The 19,605-nt window shown below is 39.9% G+C and overlaps 1 protein-coding gene across 2 annotated transcripts in view; it reads left to right on the forward strand.

Moving 5' to 3' along the window:
* Positions 1-19,605, forward strand: part of LOC311070313 (fatty acyl-CoA hydrolase precursor, medium chain-like) — a 68,642-nt gene that overhangs the window by 1,415 nt on the left and 47,622 nt on the right. Inside the window, exons 2-4 of one of the 2 annotated variants that reach the window (XM_084094092.1) lie at positions 2,299-2,488; positions 2,601-2,739; positions 2,827-2,960. In XM_084094092.1, coding sequence (XP_083950218.1) covers positions 2,299-2,488; positions 2,601-2,739; positions 2,827-2,960 — 463 coding nt within the window. Of the gene's footprint in view, positions 1-2,298; positions 2,489-2,600; positions 2,740-2,826; positions 2,961-13,198; positions 14,362-19,605 lie in introns of those variants that run through there. The other variant, XM_084094093.1, reaches the window with a different exon arrangement.

The raw sequence follows: 19,605 nt of genomic DNA on the forward strand, positions 1-19,605 counted from the left end.
CAGAATCCCTTGTAATTGACTATTTAACAAAAAAGAGGTAAGGAGTTTAGCAGCTATTAATAAGAACATTACAATTATGTAATAGTTTGGTGTGAGCTTTTAGGTGTTAGGTGTTCTCTTCTGAGTAGTCAAACAATCCAAAGAAAACACCTTTAAAACAGAAAGAAAAGTCTTTACAAAATAGACTGGATAAACATTTAACAAATCTGACCAAAATGTCTCTGTTTGGGTAAATTGCCAAAACAAGTGAATAACATCTTCCTCAGAAGAATGACAAAAACAGCAATTCACTTCAACGTTTATGGAAGTAAAATAATGACAAATGTTTTTGAAACAAAAAAGCTTGTTGAATTGCACTAATTGAAAAAATATGCATTGCATTAACCATGCTTTTAATTTGCTTGCAATTTTGCAATGCTTGCAATTTTCGGTCTATTTTATTTCGCTTTACAAATTCAGTGGTTCAAATTCGACAGAAAATTCAACATTTGACATCTGAGAATGGCAGGAATATCAGTAGATTGCCGATTGATAATCTCCATAGCTGTTAGTCGACCTCACCAGCAGGGGGCAGACAAAGACCATACTTTCTCCCATGGGAAATTCTCTACAATATTATCCCAATATGGTATTACATAAGGAATTGTCATTATCTCTCTCTGGAAGAGTATCAAATTACTTTTGTTTATAAGTCACAATTTAAACTGTTGATGATTGTTAAAATATATTTACAATTTTAAATGTTAGAAGATAATATTAACTAAATAAAATAACTAAATACAATTATCAGCATGATAAAAAAAATGGCAACAAGAACATTCTTTGTGTGAAATATGTAATGAAATGCCCTTTGAGGTCTGTAATATCTGACAGCAAGCCACAATTGTAATTTTTATATTGTTTAAATCCCTTTTATTTAAGTGATCATTAATTTTGATGGTGTAAATGCATATGCTAACAATGAGTAGTGTGATGGCCATGGTTGCCAACCTTGATTACCTGGTTGAAGTGAAACTTTCTTGACGGCTGAATATATCACATATGTACAGTATATACTAGTATTCTCTTTAAATTTTAACCGCACAACCTAACATGCAGAAGCATCGTCAGGAATAAACAATTATTCTCCGAAAACATTGGACATTATACAATATTTTCAGTATTATATACAGTACTTTAATGTACTATTACACCTGAATAGACTGAATAGATCTCTTGCGCTCCTAAAAGGTTCTGTCGACAAAGTAGTAGCAGCAGGTAAATACAGATAAAATTCAAAAACAAACATAACTTAATATCACTAAAATGAAATAGACAATTGCGCTTACAGACGTTCACATCCACACATGTAAACACAACACTGATGTCTTCACTTCCAGGTCAAGAAGCTGTCAATCAAAAACTCAGTAGCCAATGAGAACACACTGCTGCTAGCCCCGCCCCCACGAGAGCTATGTGCCAGAATGGCGAACGAAAACTTCAGAAGCATAAATGAAAACTCTGGAAGTGCATTTGTAAGTTCAGATCAGCGAAAGAAAGATGATAAAACAGTTAGTAACATGCAGTGTATTAAAAACGAAGTCAAAAAATTTGCCTGTGATTTATTCTTTTTCAGTTTCAAAGATATTTTATTTAGTTTCATTTTATATTTTCATTAGTTTCTTGAAAAGGTACGTTCATTATTATTGGCACAAAAGTAATTCCATAGTATGGAGCTCTGATTTTATAATTATATATTTTTTTGTTGCTCTAGAAAAGCATATCTTTGTGTCAGTTAGGTTCAAAGAGTAAATACATGGCCATGGAAATGTAGAACCCTGCAACAGAAAAGACACTCCAGAGGGAATAGCATTGAAAACAATAGCATATTCATTAGCAGTTATAGGAATTTTATATTTCTGTAAAAAAAAAAAAATCTAAATGGTTATAAAGTCTGCCCTGTGAATTAAAAAGCTGTTCAACTAAAAAAAGGTCATTTTTCAACCAGTTGTCAAAGAAAAGTGATTTATTCTTGTAGAGAATATCCTTATTTTTCCATAAGTAATATCTGTGCGGAGAAAAGTTGTGTTTGTATATTAGGGACCATGCGAAGAACACCTGTTTATAGAAATTAGAAGGTTTGACTGGAATCTTTGTAACATTATTACAAAGTATGAGGAAATTCAGTGAACCAACTTTAGAGAAAATATAATTAGGGATAATATTCCAAAGTGAAGAGGGATTATTTAGGCAATTAAGCCAATTCATTTCTTTAAAGTAATTTAAAAAAAATCTCTCTTTTTTTAATTAATTACACAGGACCTGTCCTGCAAACAAAATATGGGTCCCTGAAAGGATCACACATGAAAGCAAAGGGAAAGGACACAGTTGTCCATTCTTACCTGGGCATTCCGTTTGCCAAGCCACCCGTGGGTTCATTGAGACTCGCTCCACCGCAACCTGCAGAGAAATGGGTCGGAGTGAGAGATGCTACAAAACAGCCGCTCATGTGAGAATAAATCAAAGCTAATCCACCTGTAGATCAATGCATTTGCTTCAGGTCCTAGATTTTACACTGGAGATCAAATGGTGAGACTTGTGTTACTCTGTGTCTGTCCCAGGTGTCTGCAGGATAAGCAGATACTTGAAGAATTTATATCCAATATATCTCTGAATATAGAGGTTCCTGATTCAGCAGAGGACTGTCTTTACCTCAACGTCTACACACCTTCTAAACCTGGAGCTAATGACAAGTTGCCTGTAAGTGTGAATGATTTGGTTGAGCGTGTTGCTTTGTCATGCATATATGTTTATGCATTTTAATATTGTTTTTTAATGTTGCAAAAGGTTATGGTTATGATCCATGGTGGAGGTTTGTCGATGGCCTCTGCTTCCATAATTGATGGACATGTTTTGGCTGCCTATCAAGATGTAGTTGTGGTCCTGATTCAATACAGGCTGGGTCTACTTGGATTTTTCAGGTAAATCAAACAAAATCCAAAATAGTTTCTTTTAAATCTAAAACATGCTAGCAACTGTCAGGAGTCAAGTTTGATTCCTCTGCTTGTTGTCCTTCTCCTTCACGTGCACTCTCGCACAGCTGTCCGCTATCTCAATCAGAGTTCGTGCCCTCGCTCATCATCTCACACCTGTTCCCCCTTTTGCCCTGATCTTCCTGCTATTTAGATCTCATGTTCTACTCTCCTCTTTGGAGGAGATTTGTGTTTTATTTGAATGGTTTTAAAATATAGGTTTCACATAGGCCTATATATTTTATACGTGATGTGGTAGATCGGACACTTATCATAGAATTCGATTACATATGCCCGCATAAACTCATGTCCCATGAAATATGACGGGAGCCATCGTGCCATATTTTCTCACATTTGATTTATTACCATGTCAGAATGTGTAGAAAACATTAAAGACACCAGAATGACAACATCACATTTTATTAGACATCGCATTCACAAAGGTTAGTCACATTAACAGCTATCTATTACACTGTAGTGTAGCTGCATGGTTTCTTTGAATTGCCAGCCTGTTAAAATATGGAAAAGAAAAAAAATATATATACTTTAAACCTAGCACTACGTTTTACTTTTATCAGTCTTTTTGTTGTATATGCAGCTTTTCTCTCTCTTAATGTGTCTACGAGAGAGAGAGAGATCCATTTATTTAAAGTGCATATTTAACAAAGCTGCAGTCCGTAGCTTTTTTTGGTTAAAAATTATCCAAAATAATTTTTTGAGCAAGTACATAACCAGCCAGTGTTCAAAACTCTCTGCTTGCCTTAGCTCGATTCAAAGCGGTAAGCTTGTAATAATGTTTTTAATTCCAGTGGTACTGGTGGATTTCCGCGGGAAATTCGAGCATGTCTTTGCGTCATTACGTCACATCTGTACACATAAAGAAGGAGTCTCGGCTAGTAGGCTATGAGTGTGAGGATGGAGTTGGAGATTTATAGCATTTTCTCTCGCAGCACTTGATATAATTAAACATCAATTTGATAACGGATCCAGAAAGGTTCGAACGACAATCAGTGACAACTGGAGATTCACACCTTGTAAAACGCGAAAGACTTAGGAGAAAAAAAGAGACTGCAACCGGCCCATGCGAAAACAAGGATAAATATCGGAAGGGCATTAAATGTAGTCACGCAGTGCTGATGTTGTTAACATTAACAATTTGAGAACAAAGTATAATTTGCACGTTTGACGTGATATGATAAGCGATCGTTAGATTTAATCGGCGCAATTTACTGCAAAGCTTTTTCCCCTTAGTTGGTCAGAACAAAAGTGGATGTTACTTATGTGATGGGGCAATAGGGGTGCTTGTAACTGATCTTGACTACGCCACTCCAATTTTGGTTGGGTAGGAGATCCCAAATCACTATAGGGTTTCCCGCTCGGCTATCCAATTAAATGAATAAACTTAAGGCAAAAATGACTATCAAATCAAATCAAAGCATAGTTTTTATTAAATACATGAATTCTGGTCTCATTTGATTCCACTCAAAAGCTGGCCAAACTTACTTAGTACAGGATGGCAATATGAGTAACTATGGAGGAAAACAACACTTTAAAAAGAAAATGCACACAACCAATAAATAAATACAATAACCCCAAAAGAAATAAAATTTCCTACATAGCACACTTAATGCACAAATACACACCAACACTCTTTCCACACCACACTTATATAAATCAAAGTGAATATCTTCCCCCCTTAGTTACAATATTGAAACTTGTAGATAATGACCTAGCTTTAATTCACAAAAAAAAATATATATATACAACCGATTAATGTCTGGGCCAACAAACAAACAAAGAAATAATGATAAATCACAAAACCGTAAACTATTTGGAAAAAAAAAAACTAAATAAAGTCAGGGAAAACAGTGATCAGTTGCACAAGACAAATCAAACTCTACAAAGAAAAGACAATAGTAAATAAAGCATAAATACACACTCATTAAAACAACTGTAATTATTATTATTATATCTAAACATAACATTGAAAACTAGCACCACATCATAACATTAGTTCCAACTAAAAACCACTGTCCATATATTTAATACAAATCAGCAACGTTAAAATATGCTAGCTATTCCAGCATTACATCAATAAAAATAAATACCTTAGTTACCTTTTGGCTGATTTCAAAAGCCACAGGAAGTACAACAGTCTTTAGTATCCATCGCTCATCCTGCTCAACATAGCCAACGTGAGGGCCTGTAAAGCAACTTCTCTACAAAAGAGTCATTTGTTTTAATACATACAAAAGGGTATTTCACTGATCATTTCCTACAATAAAACAACCCGATTTGACAACGTGCAAACACTCACGTGCAATGTGCTGCAATGATAACTCAGTGTCCACCACTCATCTAGTTCATTCATTCATTTATTTATTTATAAAGGGACCATGCACAATTTTGAACATAAAATTCACATTTCATGCATTGCACCGGATTTAGCCAAAGGCTAATTTTCGTCCGTAGTCCCCGGGCAGGTCAACACTTACAAAACACAGAAAATACCTATATGTTCATATACAATAAATACATACACACATACTGTCAGGGCCATAAAGGGCTGTAAATAAATAAATCGGTCAGTCAATTTAACTACAACAGTCTTAGTGGTTACATAGTTGGTTTGATTTAAAAAAAGATTTTAACTTAAATTTAAAAAGACTGAACTGTGAAAGATGATAGCCCAAATGCAGAACGACGAAAGGGAACTAGACAATTACTCATATGCGATAGTCTGGTTGATCTCACAAAAGTTTCACAGCGAAGATGAATAAAGTCACGTAATACAGAAGGAGCCAGACCGTTTAAAATTTTATGAACCATACACATGCTTGAATAAAGTCTAAAATTGTCAAAGTTTAAAAAATTATATGTCTCTATGATCCTACAAGAATGAAAATGGTTAGGTTTTTTATCTAAAATTTTTAACGTCTGTTTATATAGCGATTTCAAGGGTTTAATAACAGTTTCACCAGCTTGACCCCAACATGTCAAACAATAAGACATTGCTAGCATGCATCAGAGCCTTAGCTACATCAAAAGAAAGACAATGTCTAATTTGTCTGAAGTTTGCCATATTGTATTTAATATTCCTCACCATTTTCTTTACATGTTTTTTAAAACTAAGATTAGAGTCCAATATTAAACCAAGATAATTGAATTCATTAACTATTTCTATCTTTTCACCATTAATAAATATGTCAACATCAGGAGATTTAACTTTTGTTTTTGTGAAAAAAATTCCTTTAGTTTTGCTAATATTCAAGCTAAGACATGATTGTTCCAGCCACTGTGTAACTCTTTCAGTAGCAGATTTTAACTTCTCAGCTGCTAATTCAGATGTTCTCGCATGTGTAAAAATCACAGTATCATCAGCATACATTTGTACTTGAATCCCTTCACACTGTTGCGGGAGATCATTAATATATAAACTAAATAGTAAAGGACCTAGTACTGATCCTTGGGGTACGCCCATTGTATAATGCAAGTTGCTAGACTTAACCCCTTTGATTTTTACACATTGTTCTCTATTTAGTAAGTATGAGGATACCCATGCTAAAGTTTCAGATGAAAGTTGAAATGTAGACAATTTGGAAAGGAGCACTGCATGATTAACCGTATCAAAGGCTTTACGTAGATCTAAAAATATAGCCCCAACAAATCCTCCTTTGTCAACTTTAGATTTTATTTGCTCTAATAAATGTAAAGTCGCTGTTTCGGTAGAGTGATTTGCTCTAAAGCCAAACTGCATACAATGTAAGCCAGACTCAATGGTGTTAAGATGGGATGTCAGCTGTTCAAAAATAATTTTCTCTGCGACCTTTGAGAGTACTGGCAGTATGCTTATGGGTCTGTAGTCACTAACCTCATAATGATCTCCAGATTTAAAAATAGGAGTAACAATCGCTTTTTTCCACGCAATAGGAAAAACACTACCTTCAAATGACAAATTAATTAAATGAGTGATGACAGGGGTTAAAATATCTTTGTGAGTTTTAACAAAAATAGTATCAAAATAATGTGCATCTTTAAATTTTGAATTTTTCAATGAGCTAATAACTTTATTAACTTGCATTTCATTTGTCTTAATTAGATTAAAACCTTTACATACATCCTCATTCGGAATAATATTTATTTCCCTTCTTGCAAATGTATCCCCTAATTCTTTAACAGAGTTAATAAAATGGCAATGGCACAATCATCTTCAATTAGATTTCCTCTAACTTTAAGCTTAACATCTCCTATACAATTTGGTTCCTTCCGTAAAAGAGTATTTATGTTTTTCCAGATTAACTTACTATTACCTTTAGCCTCATTCATTTGATGAAGATAATAATTGGATTTAGCAACTCTCAACTCTCGAATAACTTTATTTCGCAAACTTTTGTAACAAAGCCTATCAGTGTCTCTTCTAGCTTTCTTTAATGCGGAATCTCTATTTTTCATCAGCTTCCATAAATTCTCATTGAACCATGGTAAAACATTCTTATGCTTGTTTTTTTTCTGAACACTAACAGTAAATTTATCTCTTACAGAATTAATTCTATTATAAAATGTATTACAACCATAATCTATATCCTTAGAAGATAAGATATCATTCCACTTTAAATCAGCTATTTCCTCATCAAAAGCTACTAATTTTCCTGTAGGTATACAATGAAAAACATTAGTAGAAGTATTCTACTATTTTTCACTATTTTTCGTTAGTTTCCGTGAGACTAAAGTTAAATTGTGATCAGATAACCCAGTGATCAAATTATAACTCTTGATTATCCTTTCAGGTCTATTGGAAAATATTAAATCTAACTGTGTTTTTGAAGATTTAGCAATTCTTGTTGGCCCTTTAATTACCTGATTCAGATGAAATTTATCTGCAAAAATTTTCAAATTTTTTCTTTTTAATTTATCTTCCCAATTCAAATTAAAATCACCCATAAGAATTATTTCTTTGTTATGATTACATTCTTTTAAAATTCCTGTAAGTTGATCATAGAATGTATTGTTAGCTGAAGGGGGTCTATATACACATAAAACAGTGAATGACATTTGAGGAGATAAAATCATTTTCAGCCCCACAAATTCTAAATCATTAACAGTGTTAAACATGAGACGTTCACACTTAATACTGTCTTTAACATATATTAACACTCCCCCTCCCCTTCCAGAAGATCTATCCCGTCTAAAACATTGATATCCAGGCATAATAAACACACTAGAAGATGATGATTGTTGCAACCATGTTTCAGAGATACCAAGGAAGTCCAGATTTGAGTTGGATAATAAATGTGTCAACTGTTCGCTCTTTGCAACAATGCTTCTTATATTCAGATGACCGCCAAAAAGTCCTCTCGGTTTAACTTTAGGAATCCCATAGGACCTTTGCATGATTAGCAGTCTGAAAGATCTTACACAATGACTGCCTTCTTACTGCAGGATTTCGGCACAAGGAAGCGTTTGCGGTATACACTGACGTTTCTTTTAATCTTGTAAAATGACTGGGAAGCAGTGTAGAGATGTCATACCTTGGAGCATTGAGTGCGTTGTTAATTAAACTCACTTCACTGATTGGAAGGCCAGGTAGATCTACAGGAAATCCCCAGGTACTCCCTTCGTTTTGAGACGCCGCCGCCATGGTTGTTGTTGCCAGGTGAGGCTCAGCTCCAGAGTCCTGCTGTATTTGTTGATAAACTGGTCCCGGATTTAATTGAACATCCCCGGAAAGCAGTAGTAAGATAAGCAAGAAACCATGAGTCTTTCGAGTAGACACAACGGATCTCCGTTGTCTAACGATCTGTTTGCATATCACAGCGCGTCCATGGCTCAAAACAGATGAATAAATCGCATGATAGCCGAGTAAGTTTTGATGAAAACTTCCCGCATGGATAGATACCGGGAGAGGACCAAGATGAAGACAGTTTTTTCCCTGATCCACAAAATCGTTGCTTGAGTTCTTCTTGAAGCACGGCTGATCAGCGTGAACAGTTCTGGACACCACACGCACCGGTAGTGCAATAGTGGAAAAGAGTAGTAGTATAAAAAACATACTACAACACGTATATTCCAGTTTCTCATTTAATTTTTTTTTTAGCTCTGCTTAGAAAATTTAATACGGCCTCTGACAAGTATGCTTTAAAACAAAGAAAACGGCCGGCTAGTTGAAAAATCGAGGGAGTCGCAGCACCTGCCAAGATGCGATACACCGTCGTCGCCGCCATCATTCCAGTCAAACCTTACCAGCATTAGGGCATTTAGACCACACATCTAAAACAAACCAACTACATAAAGAGACAACAACTTGATTACACACACCTGGCCCATTTGAATCAACATCATCGAATCAAAAAACACATCAAGATGATCACAAAACATCATAAATGAGCATTAAAACACTCTTCTCATAACCATAACACCTATTAAAATAAACCTACCAGAGCTTGTTCTTCCAGCGACCATGCCAAACAATTCAGGCACTGCAACTATTCCACTCATAGGAAGTGGCATATTTAAAGGGAAATTACACCCTCTGCAGACACCCTCAGCAGCGCCCCCTATTGACTTGGAATATTTAAAGGGAAATTACACCCTCTACAGATACCCTTTGCAGCGCCCCTATTGACTTGGCTACATACACCCCTGTCTTAAAGGTCACCGTCCCGGTGAACAAGGGAAATCACTACTACCAAGGCCTAAAGGGGGTAGTGAGGGAGCTAACCTCTTCTATACCAGTGAACCCATTCTGTGCCACAGACTGGGGGAGATGAAAAGGATTTGGGTGTTGGCCTGCTGTCCTATGAGTGGAACGTCTAAGGGAGGGACTAGTCTCTTCTGGCTGACCGACTAACTGGTCTACAGGGCACTCTACAAGAATATCTAAATCAATTACTAGATCCGACTCCTGCTCTTGTGTGATTGCATGAAACTGCACTCCCGTGGGTTCTCTTATTGTCTTATATCTTGCCAAACTAACACAATGGTCTAATAACTGAGGGCTAGAATCAACTTGGGCACCCACTCTAGTGTGGACCACAGCTACTTGTGGCTGACTTTCCACTTGTGGTTCCTCAGGACTCGCTTCATTACCGAGACTAAAAGAGCAAGATGAAACACTCCTAGTGGGTTGAAAAGGCCTATCTGTGCCATGGGGAACCAACTTGAGCTCTGACCGATGCATGACCTTAATAGGGCCATCTTTTCCCTGTGGTCTTATTTTATACAAAGTCCCCACTTCATCAGTGCAAGTTACGATTTCAAACACGATAGAACTCCAAACATCCTGGATCTTGTGGCGGCCATGAAAGTGATTTCTACAGCATACTAATGTGCCAGGAGGCAGTATGGATATGGACTCAGGGAAGGCAGCCCTACGGCGCTCAGCTGCAGTCTCCAAGTGCCTACGGGCACTAGTGTAAACAGAAGACAAATACTCTTGATGCTGAGCAACCCAATCTGAGGGGGTACGCTCTTCTTCAGGTTCTTCACTATGGCCAAGCAGATGGTCTACAGGCAATTTAGGCTTCTGCCCAAACATCAGCTCATAAGGAGAGTGCTGAGTCGATTGATGCACAGTTGTATTATATGCAAAGAGGAGCTGGGACAGCAATTGCGGCCACTTTCGTTTCTGTTCAGATGGCAAGGTACGAAGCAAATCATGCAATGTCCGATTAAATCTTTCGCATTGGCCATTACCCTCAGGATGGTATGGGGTCGTTCTACTTTTAGTAACACCATACAGATCACACAAGCACCTCAACAATTCCCCCTCAAAACTACACCCTTGGTCGGAGTGAATCCTCTTTGGCACCCCATACACATAAGACCATTTCTCAGTCAAGATCTTAGGTACAGTACTCGCCCTTTGATCAGGTGTGGGGTAAGCTTGAGTAAATTTGGAAAAAACGTCTGTTACAACAAGGACATTTTCCTGCCCTGCTAGCTCTGTCCAAGACTGTAAAATCAATTGCAATGATTTCTAGAGGTCTACTAGCTAACAAGCTTCCCAAATATGTTCTCACCTTGGGTTGTGAGGCCTTGGCAACAGTGCAACGTTCACACTCAGTGCACCATTTCTTTACATCTTGCCACATATTAGGCCAATAACACCTTTGACGTATAAGATCAGTGGTGCGCTCTATCCCTTGATGACCATGATTATCTTGGAGGCTAGTAAGCACCTCTACTTGGAGCCCCTTAAGCAGTAACAATTGCCACACCAACTCTCTTAAAGGAGGCACCTGAACTGTTCTATACAGAACCCCGTCTACTTCTCGCACCCTGGGCCACTGTTTTACCAACTGTTGGACATTCCTTGGCATATTCTTCAACTCAGCAACTATTGGGCGCTGCCCCTGCACCCAAAATTGTAAAAAGATCTTGATACATGGATCTGCAGCCTGCAATGCTCTCAGATCAGCCTTACTCTGGGCAGGAACAGCATCCACTGTTGATGATTCCACCACCTGGGGGCTCAATCCAGGTGGTTTCTCCTGCATTAGAATTGACTTGGGGACAGTGATACCTGGTAATGCAATTTCAGATTGATCAGCAGAGGGCAGCGGCAGCCTGGAAAGCGCATCTGCATTGCGATTTGCAGTGCCGGGTCTATATTTGATCTCATAGTTAAATAAAGCAAGCTGGGAAACCCAGCGCTGTTCAACTGCCCCCAATTTTGCAGACTCAATGCAAAGGATTATTATCAGTGTAGACAGTCACCTTACTACCGAGGAGATATTCTCTAAACTTTTCTGTCATTGCCCATTTAAGGGCCAGGAGCTCCAGCTTCATTGCACTATAGTTAGTCATGTTCCTCTCACTTGGCCAAAGCCCACAACTAGCAAAAGCGATGGGTCTCCGTAGCCCCCCTTGGTCTTGTGACAACACCGCACCCAAACCTAAATGACTTGCATCTGTCTCTAGGATAAAAGGAAGAGTGAAATCAGCATACCCTAACACAGGAGCTTGGATGAGTCGTTCCTTTAAGTCACTAAATGACCGTTCACATGTGTCATTCCAGTATTGTGCAAAGGAACCCTGCTTAGTGGATGCGGTACGCTTCCGGGTACCCTGTAGAGCAGTGGTTCTCAAACCTGTCCTGGAGGACCACCAACACTGCACGTTTTCTTTGTCTCCCTAATCAAACACACCTGATTCAACTCATCAGCTCATTATCACATGGGTTAATGAGCTGATGAGTTGAACTTCAACTGACAACCATGATTGCTGTCTCACATCCCTGGGCCAAGAGCATGCAAATGCGAATGTTTGTGAATGGTGCATGATTTCACTGTGGAAGCATGTCCATGTTGGCATTGCGGTTGCAACTCTCCTTCTTCATGGAGGCACTTAGTCCCCTCTGCAGTTAACCAGCCCGCCACTGCTTCTCATAGCAGAGCCGTGGGTCTGGTTAACACTTTGGGAGACCTGAGGGCTACAGTGGGAGCTCTTCCGCCGGGCCAGACCCCACGGACCTCCCAATCCCTAGCATGCCATTTGCCGTCAAGCTGCCGAGAGATGGCGTGTGTCCCTCTCATGGGGCACCTTGTCTCTCATTTGGCACTCCGGATGAGGACCAGATTTCAATCGCTGCATCGGAGAGTGGGCTATTGACCTCTGGAGAGGATGATGAAGCTGAGCTCTGGGGTGGTCGCTCACACTAAATTGGATTCAGAGTTGACGGCCATACTTGCCCGGGCCGCCACAGGCATCGGGCTCGAGTGGAACCCTCCACCTTGCCACGAGCGCTCGTGGTTGAATGATTGGTTCCTGGGTGTGGTGTGCGGTTCACAGACACGTTCCGCCCCAGTGCCTTTTTTCTAGAAGTGCACATGGAGGTTCAGAAGTCGTGGAAGGCACCTTTTACTGCCCGAAGCCGCTCTGTTGCCTCCTCCACTCTCACTACCTGTCAAGGGTTACATGGACATTCCACAGGTGGAACATGCAGTTGCGGTGCATTTATGTCCACAAAGTGCTGCCACCTGGCGGAATTGTCCGTGCCGATGCTAAGGCTTACAGTGCCACTAGACAGGCCGCCTCGGCCCTGCATGCCATGGCCATCCTATAGGTTCATCAGACAAAAGCTCTCACAGAGCTGCAAAAGGGTAGTTCTGAGCCGGGGTTGATGCAGGAACTGTGCACAGCGACTGACCTCGCCCTCCGGGTGACGGAAGTCACGGCACGGGGCCTCGGCTAGATGATGTCCACCTTGGTGGTACACCAGCTCCAGCGCGACCGGAGTCATCCTGTCCGCCCAGTCGAGCCCCCCGCAGGAAGGTGATGCTAAACCCTCAAAGTATCCATCTAAGCAACCCTGAGATGGGTGGCCCAGAGGTGGAGGGAGCTGCTCTGAACCGGGAGGTGGTGAATGCACCACTCCTTCCCCCAGAGGACCCACTTTCTCAATAAAAGAGCAGTTTCTTCAGCCATATTGGGTGTGCGCTGGCAGTTAGCGACGCCCCGCTTCCGCACTCCCAGCTACCTCTTCCTTCGCCACAGTCAGGGAGTTCGAATTTCGAGGACATACTGCTTCCTCACACCTCCCTAGCCAGTCCCTCACGGGACCCACGGAGCCAGGTCAGTTTCACACCACACTGCCTCTACTTCAGGACTCTGTGCTTCTCAGGTTAGGCCCCAGCGCTCCTCACTGCCGCTCACTGTTATGCGAACACAGGGATCTGGTGCTCAGGCACCTCAGCCATCTGGGGCTTCGGGTCAACTGGGAAAAAGCAAGCTCTCCCCTCTCTTTTCTCAGTTTGGAGTCACACCAACAAGCGCTCACAGTACTGAAGCACTTAAAAGCCCTCGAAAAGTGCTTGAATTTCAAAAGGTTGAACGAACCCTGAGATAATTAATGTAAAAAAAAAAAAAAATTGACTATTTCTGCCACAATACCATGGTACAGTTAGCGTTACTACATTAAATCCATGGTGAATGTTGGTGATTTGTGGATTGAAAAGCCTTCTATAACTTGGTTTACACGTCAGCGCTGTTTGATTGGATATGGTTTTTAACAGAATTCTGCACTGAATTTGAATACTTCACACTATATCTTGCAGCTTTGTTATTAATTCTGCTGTGAATTCAAACACTTACTCACTGGATCTCCCAGCGCTGTGTAACAACGGTGTCGCGTGATCGAGATCGGCCCGCAAGTACCTGTTCTGAGCTCGCCTGAACATTATTGTCTATTATTGGCCCAAGTGGATAAACAGTCCGTGTAGCGTAGCTCAAATGAGTAGCACTGTTTCGTTTCGTTTTCCGTCTGATATTTCTCAACAGAAATGGAGGCTCTTATCAGTTGGCCAGGATGGTGGCGGCAAACAAAATTTTGTCTCACCAGCAGGAAAAAAAGGTAAAAAAATGCAACCATTTGGTCACAGTAATGAGCCTTGCAGTATCGCTGCACTTTTTCTCATTTTACCTGTCCAGGTTTTGGAGTAACACTAAAAGATGACATATCGAGCATTATTAAGTTTTAAGGGCCGTACACACCGGGACGAATATCGGCTCGCGTTATTCGCCAGCGTTTTTCAACGCGTTTTTTGTGTTCACACCCAAGCGATTTTCACTGACGATGAGCCGAGTAAACATGCAAATTCATTCCCTGACATTAGATGGCGCTTAATGTAAAACAGAAATATCCCGGTACACAAGGTCCATTTGCTCTGCAATACTACTCCATAACAGTTCTCTTTTATCAAGATTTTTGTAGTCACTGTCGCGTTTGTCATATAGTTCTTTATGTTCCGACACCAACGAGACCAGCAGCTCTACATTCATCTTGCCTTGCATCTTCCTCGTCAAAAACCGCGAGAATGCACAAAAAACCGCCCAATTTTTTTTTTTAGCTTGTTTCTCGTTTAAACACATTGAAATCATTAACAAGCTTTAAAATTACCCATTTTTCGACTTAGCCTATCCGATTTTAGAAACAATATTCAATCAAATGAACGCAAAAGTAGGCTGTACCTCAGTCAGACTATTAATATACACTATAAGCTTATGTTACGGAAAATAATGCGATCAACTTAGGCTATCAATGAGTCTGTTTATTGTCAATAAAAGTCGCTTGGAAGCATTCAGTAACATAAAAACATTGAGTGGATATATGGACATAAAAAATAACCCAGTATAACATTTCAATTATTGACATGAAACATGCATATAAAGGCTGGGAGAAAAAAATCGATTCATCTAGGTAGCCTATCGCAAATTTTTTTTTTTTTTTTACGATTTTAAAATCGATTTTTTTTTAATTACAGAATATTAACGTTACATATATTAATTCAAATTAAATTGCTTTATTTTTGCCCTTGCTTATAGATGAGGTTGACAGAAGTTAGCCACTTTCGTTTCAAAAACGTTCAGGATGAAATGTGTCGTTATAGAGCTGCACAATTCATCTTTAAAAAACTGTGATCTCGATTCAAACACCCACGCGATCTTATTCCATTTCGTCTGTCTATTAAACCTTTGACAAAATCATATCGCAAGTTCGCAACATTCAAATCTGTGTTGTCGCTGCCGCTGACCCAGAGAGAGTGTCATGAAACCGCAATATCAGTCAGCTAGCTAAGTTTGAAAACCCCGCGGGCCGCGGCGCAATCTAGAGTGTTGTTGTTTGAGGGGTGGGCATCATTGAAGGTAGTGGGAGGGAGTGTGAGGTTAGGGGGCACGTAGTGTGTGTGTGAGTGAGTGAGTGAGTGAGTGAGACTGCTGCCTGCTGAACACTGGGTCGCAGGAAGAAGGATCTGAAGTGCCGGTGTTTCGGCAACAAAAACCCGCCGAACTGATCCGAAACCAGCCCAATTTTTATCCACCCGCCCAAACCCATTTTTGCCCGCAAAATAGATTGAAAAACCGCCCAATCTGGCAACCCTGCTTCCCAGTGTGGACGCTACTTGGCGTATATCTTCTTCGCCGTTACGTATGTGTGCTCGGCAAGACCGTTTTGTGTTTGAGCGCCCCAAGTTGTGTTTTACTGTAACTTCAGAAGCTCCAAACACGTGAGCAAAAGAGCCAATCTCATTGGTCGGATAGTTTTTGACGCGGCGCGTCAAACCAAAAAAACGAACCCGAGGCGTTTTTTTAAAAATGACGCTTTTACGAGTGGCGTTTTTCGTGTCGGTGTGCACACTCACATTGGCGTCCTTTGTTTAGTCACGAGGCGTTAAACGTCGGCGAATATCGCGCGCGAAATTCGTCCCAGTGTGAACAGGCCTTTAGGTTTGGTTTGCATTCACAAGGCCATGTTATGCATTGAAGGATTCAAATTTAAGAATCTATTTCAAATATGCTTCCTTACATAACATCACGGTAAAGAATATTGTATTTAGTGTTTAAGGGTAAGATAATGATTCTGCTCAGCAAAGTTGCCTTTCCTGTTTTCTCCTCATTGTCTTTAATGGCTCTTTGAGTCCCAGTATCACTCAGACTGATGGGATTAGCACACGAATGATTCACTGAGAATCTGGCTCTTGGGGCCTTATGCTGATTGAATTAGGATTGGCCAGACCCTCACAGTCTAGGGTGTTACCTTAACCTGTATACTCATTTACATGCTTTGTTTGAATTTGTCTCCACCCCCAAAAGTCCCTCCTCCTAAAATGCCTATAAGATACCATGTAAAGTTATGTTAGATTAGATCATGTTGGAAGTTTCTACAGCCGCGTACAGTGGAGTTCTCAATAAAGAACAACTTCTGTTGAACGCGATCCCAACTGTCTCACTGGTCTCTGCTTCGAAGAAAGAAAACTTTACAACAGATGGTGCCGTGACCCGGATGGAGAAAAAGGAAACTCAAAGAACTGAATCTTGAAACTTCAAGCTTTCCAGCTTCCTCCAGATTGAAAACTTCAAGCTCAAAGATCTCAACAAAGCTGACTGAGTCCCAGACTGAATCTTGAAACTTCAAGCTCAAAGATCTCAACAAAGCTGACTGAGTTCCAGACGAATGTTTTCTGTACAACCAACGATTCGGTGAGTTTCACTCTATTCAAAGAACCAATGCAGACCAGTACAATTGTTTTCCTCTGCGTCGTTCAGAGAAGAAGTTAACAAACAGCTGTAGAGTTTGGTTAACTAAAGATAAGCCTCTAAAAAGTTTTCTTTTAGAGATGAAATTGATCCTCTGTTGATGGCAGGGAAGATTAACAGTTACATGTTAATATTGTGTGTATGCTCTTGCTAGAGAAGACCTATCTGTAAGCTAGAGAATTAGCTTTAGAATTAGATTTAGCCTCATGTGCTAATAAGATTGTACCCTCTGTTTGCAAGACAGTAGAGAGAAGGTTTTTTTTAGTGTTTGTTTGTGGTAACAGAATATCACAAAATGTTTAGGAAAAGTACTAGACAGATTACACCTTTTTGGACAGATAGTGAATTCAAGTCTTTGTTATCAGAGCACATGGACTCAATCGTGACTGAGGAAGTCAGATTGAATTTAACAAAGAAATTTGGCATTGATCCAGGCAAAGTTTGGTCAATTGAAGATTGTAAGAAGGTACTAGGAGAAAGTATTCGCAAGAACAGTGTGAAAAGTTTTATCTGTTGTCATAGAGAATTTGGTTTAACCCTAGCTACAGAACAGTCTAAGCGCAACTCCGAGCTAGAGAAACAGATCAAAGAGCTCCGTGCTAGAATATCTTCGTTGACTAAGAAAGTAAACCGCAACAAAGATGCAGAAAAAACTGATGTGGAAGAAGTTAGTCAGCCTGATAACAATTATCCTGACTTAAAAGCTTTCTTTGAAACAAATGTAGCCATCTAATCAGTAACTGATCAGCCTGTAGATTCAGTGCAGGTTTGTGGGGCTTGGAGAAGATCTCAGGGAACTAAAAGTGTTACTCTGAACTCTTCTGTTGTCCAAATACAAACGGTTGCCAAAACATCTTTAGGTCCTAAGGATATAGATAGACTCTCCCAGAGTTTACCCTCAGCACGCACAAATTTTTCTGAATTTAGAAGAGCATTGTTCAGTAAAATGCATCTTTACGACATGTCGTTGCCGGAAGTCACACAGCTGATGTCACAAATTCTAACTGAATCTGAATTCAACAATTTTGAGTCTGCTGTTACTTCCGAACTGCAACATGTCAGTAAAGGCGATTTGAGAGAAGGTGTTTTGAAAATCCTAAAGAATATCTTAGGACCCAAAATCGATTGGTCGAAAATTACCAATTGTGTACAGAAGAAGGGGGAAACTGTTTGTGAGTACACAGAAAGATTTTGCCAGACCGCTGCCGCTTACAGCGGAATCGCTGACACTTCAGAGCAGGTGCTAGGTGATAATGGTCCCCTAGTTCGCGCATGGTTTCAGGGTCTTCTGTCAGAACATAAAAAGGCATTGCCTTACTTAGAACTAACATGGTCCAGTAGAACCCTGCAAAGCAACTTGGACAAGTTAGCTACTTGGGAAAGAGACTCTGATGTAAAGGCAAGAGTAAAAATTGCAGCAGCTTCTTTTAAGGTCAATTCAGAGAAACAGAAACGCAAAAGTCCTAGAGAAGCCAGTTGTTCTTACTGTGGCAAGCACGGACATTTTGGAAAAGAATGTAGAAAAAACAAAAATAACTTAAGACAAGTTAACAACGTTATGCAGATTGTACTACATTTGTTTGCTACTTTGAAGCAACCCCTCCCCTCGTCATTGGACTCGTGGGTAAGCTTTTTGAGGTGTTAACCATTTGGGCTGTGATTGCTTAATCTCCCCAGTAACTCACAACAAAGATGAAAGACTTATTGACTGTCACAGCCTTTGTTTGGGGGACATTCAGTATACTCACGGCCTTAAATGTTACTGCAGAACATTACAATCAGACACCATCCTCTGTTAATGATGTTTATTAGGACTGATGTTTCACTGGAGAATGGAAATGTGCCAATTTTCTCACATACTGTACAGTGTGTACACAACACAGGGACAGAATAGGACACGGACAGTGAGGAGCCCAGGAAGAACTGGAAGCAACTGGCTTTCGGGGGCCAACCCTGTGGTGAAGATTCCCTTATAGGCCCTTCCCAACCATAGTCCATCCTCACCTCACTGGTCCATAGGTGTCAAATAAATTAAGAAACAGGGAAAGAATGAAACGACAACAGTAGACTCTGAAAACGATAGAACCATAGTGTTTAAACTGCTACAACCGTAGTGTTTTGAAGAAATACTGCTCTCTGTTTTTCTGTTTTCTGTCTTACAGTGTGCAGATAAAACTTGATGGTTTTTTTCGAGATCCATATGCAACGACCGTCTCATCTGCGTATGAAGCCCCAACCTCAAGAAGACAACCAGACCCACTGCTGAACGAACTATCGCAAGAGAAAATGAAAAATACACAACGCAGAGAAATTCACGGACCCTAAATTGCATGTTTGTTTCTGTGTCAGCATGCAATTACAGATGAACAACACAGAGCAAGTTATATGTGCCTGTAACTTACACCAGTTACAAGAATGAACTTTATGTGTCTAAATTTGTATTTTTGTGAGAGTTTTTAAGAACTCTCAAAGAGGGGACTGAAGGATTCAAATTTAAGAATCTATTTCAAATATGCTTCCTTACATAACATCACGGTAAAGAATATTGTATTTAGTGTTT

This window comes from Abramis brama, assembly GCF_963993115.1.
Source record: "Abramis brama genome assembly, chromosome: 20".
Classification (NCBI taxonomy): Eukaryota; Metazoa; Chordata; class Actinopteri; order Cypriniformes; family Leuciscidae; genus Abramis; species Abramis brama.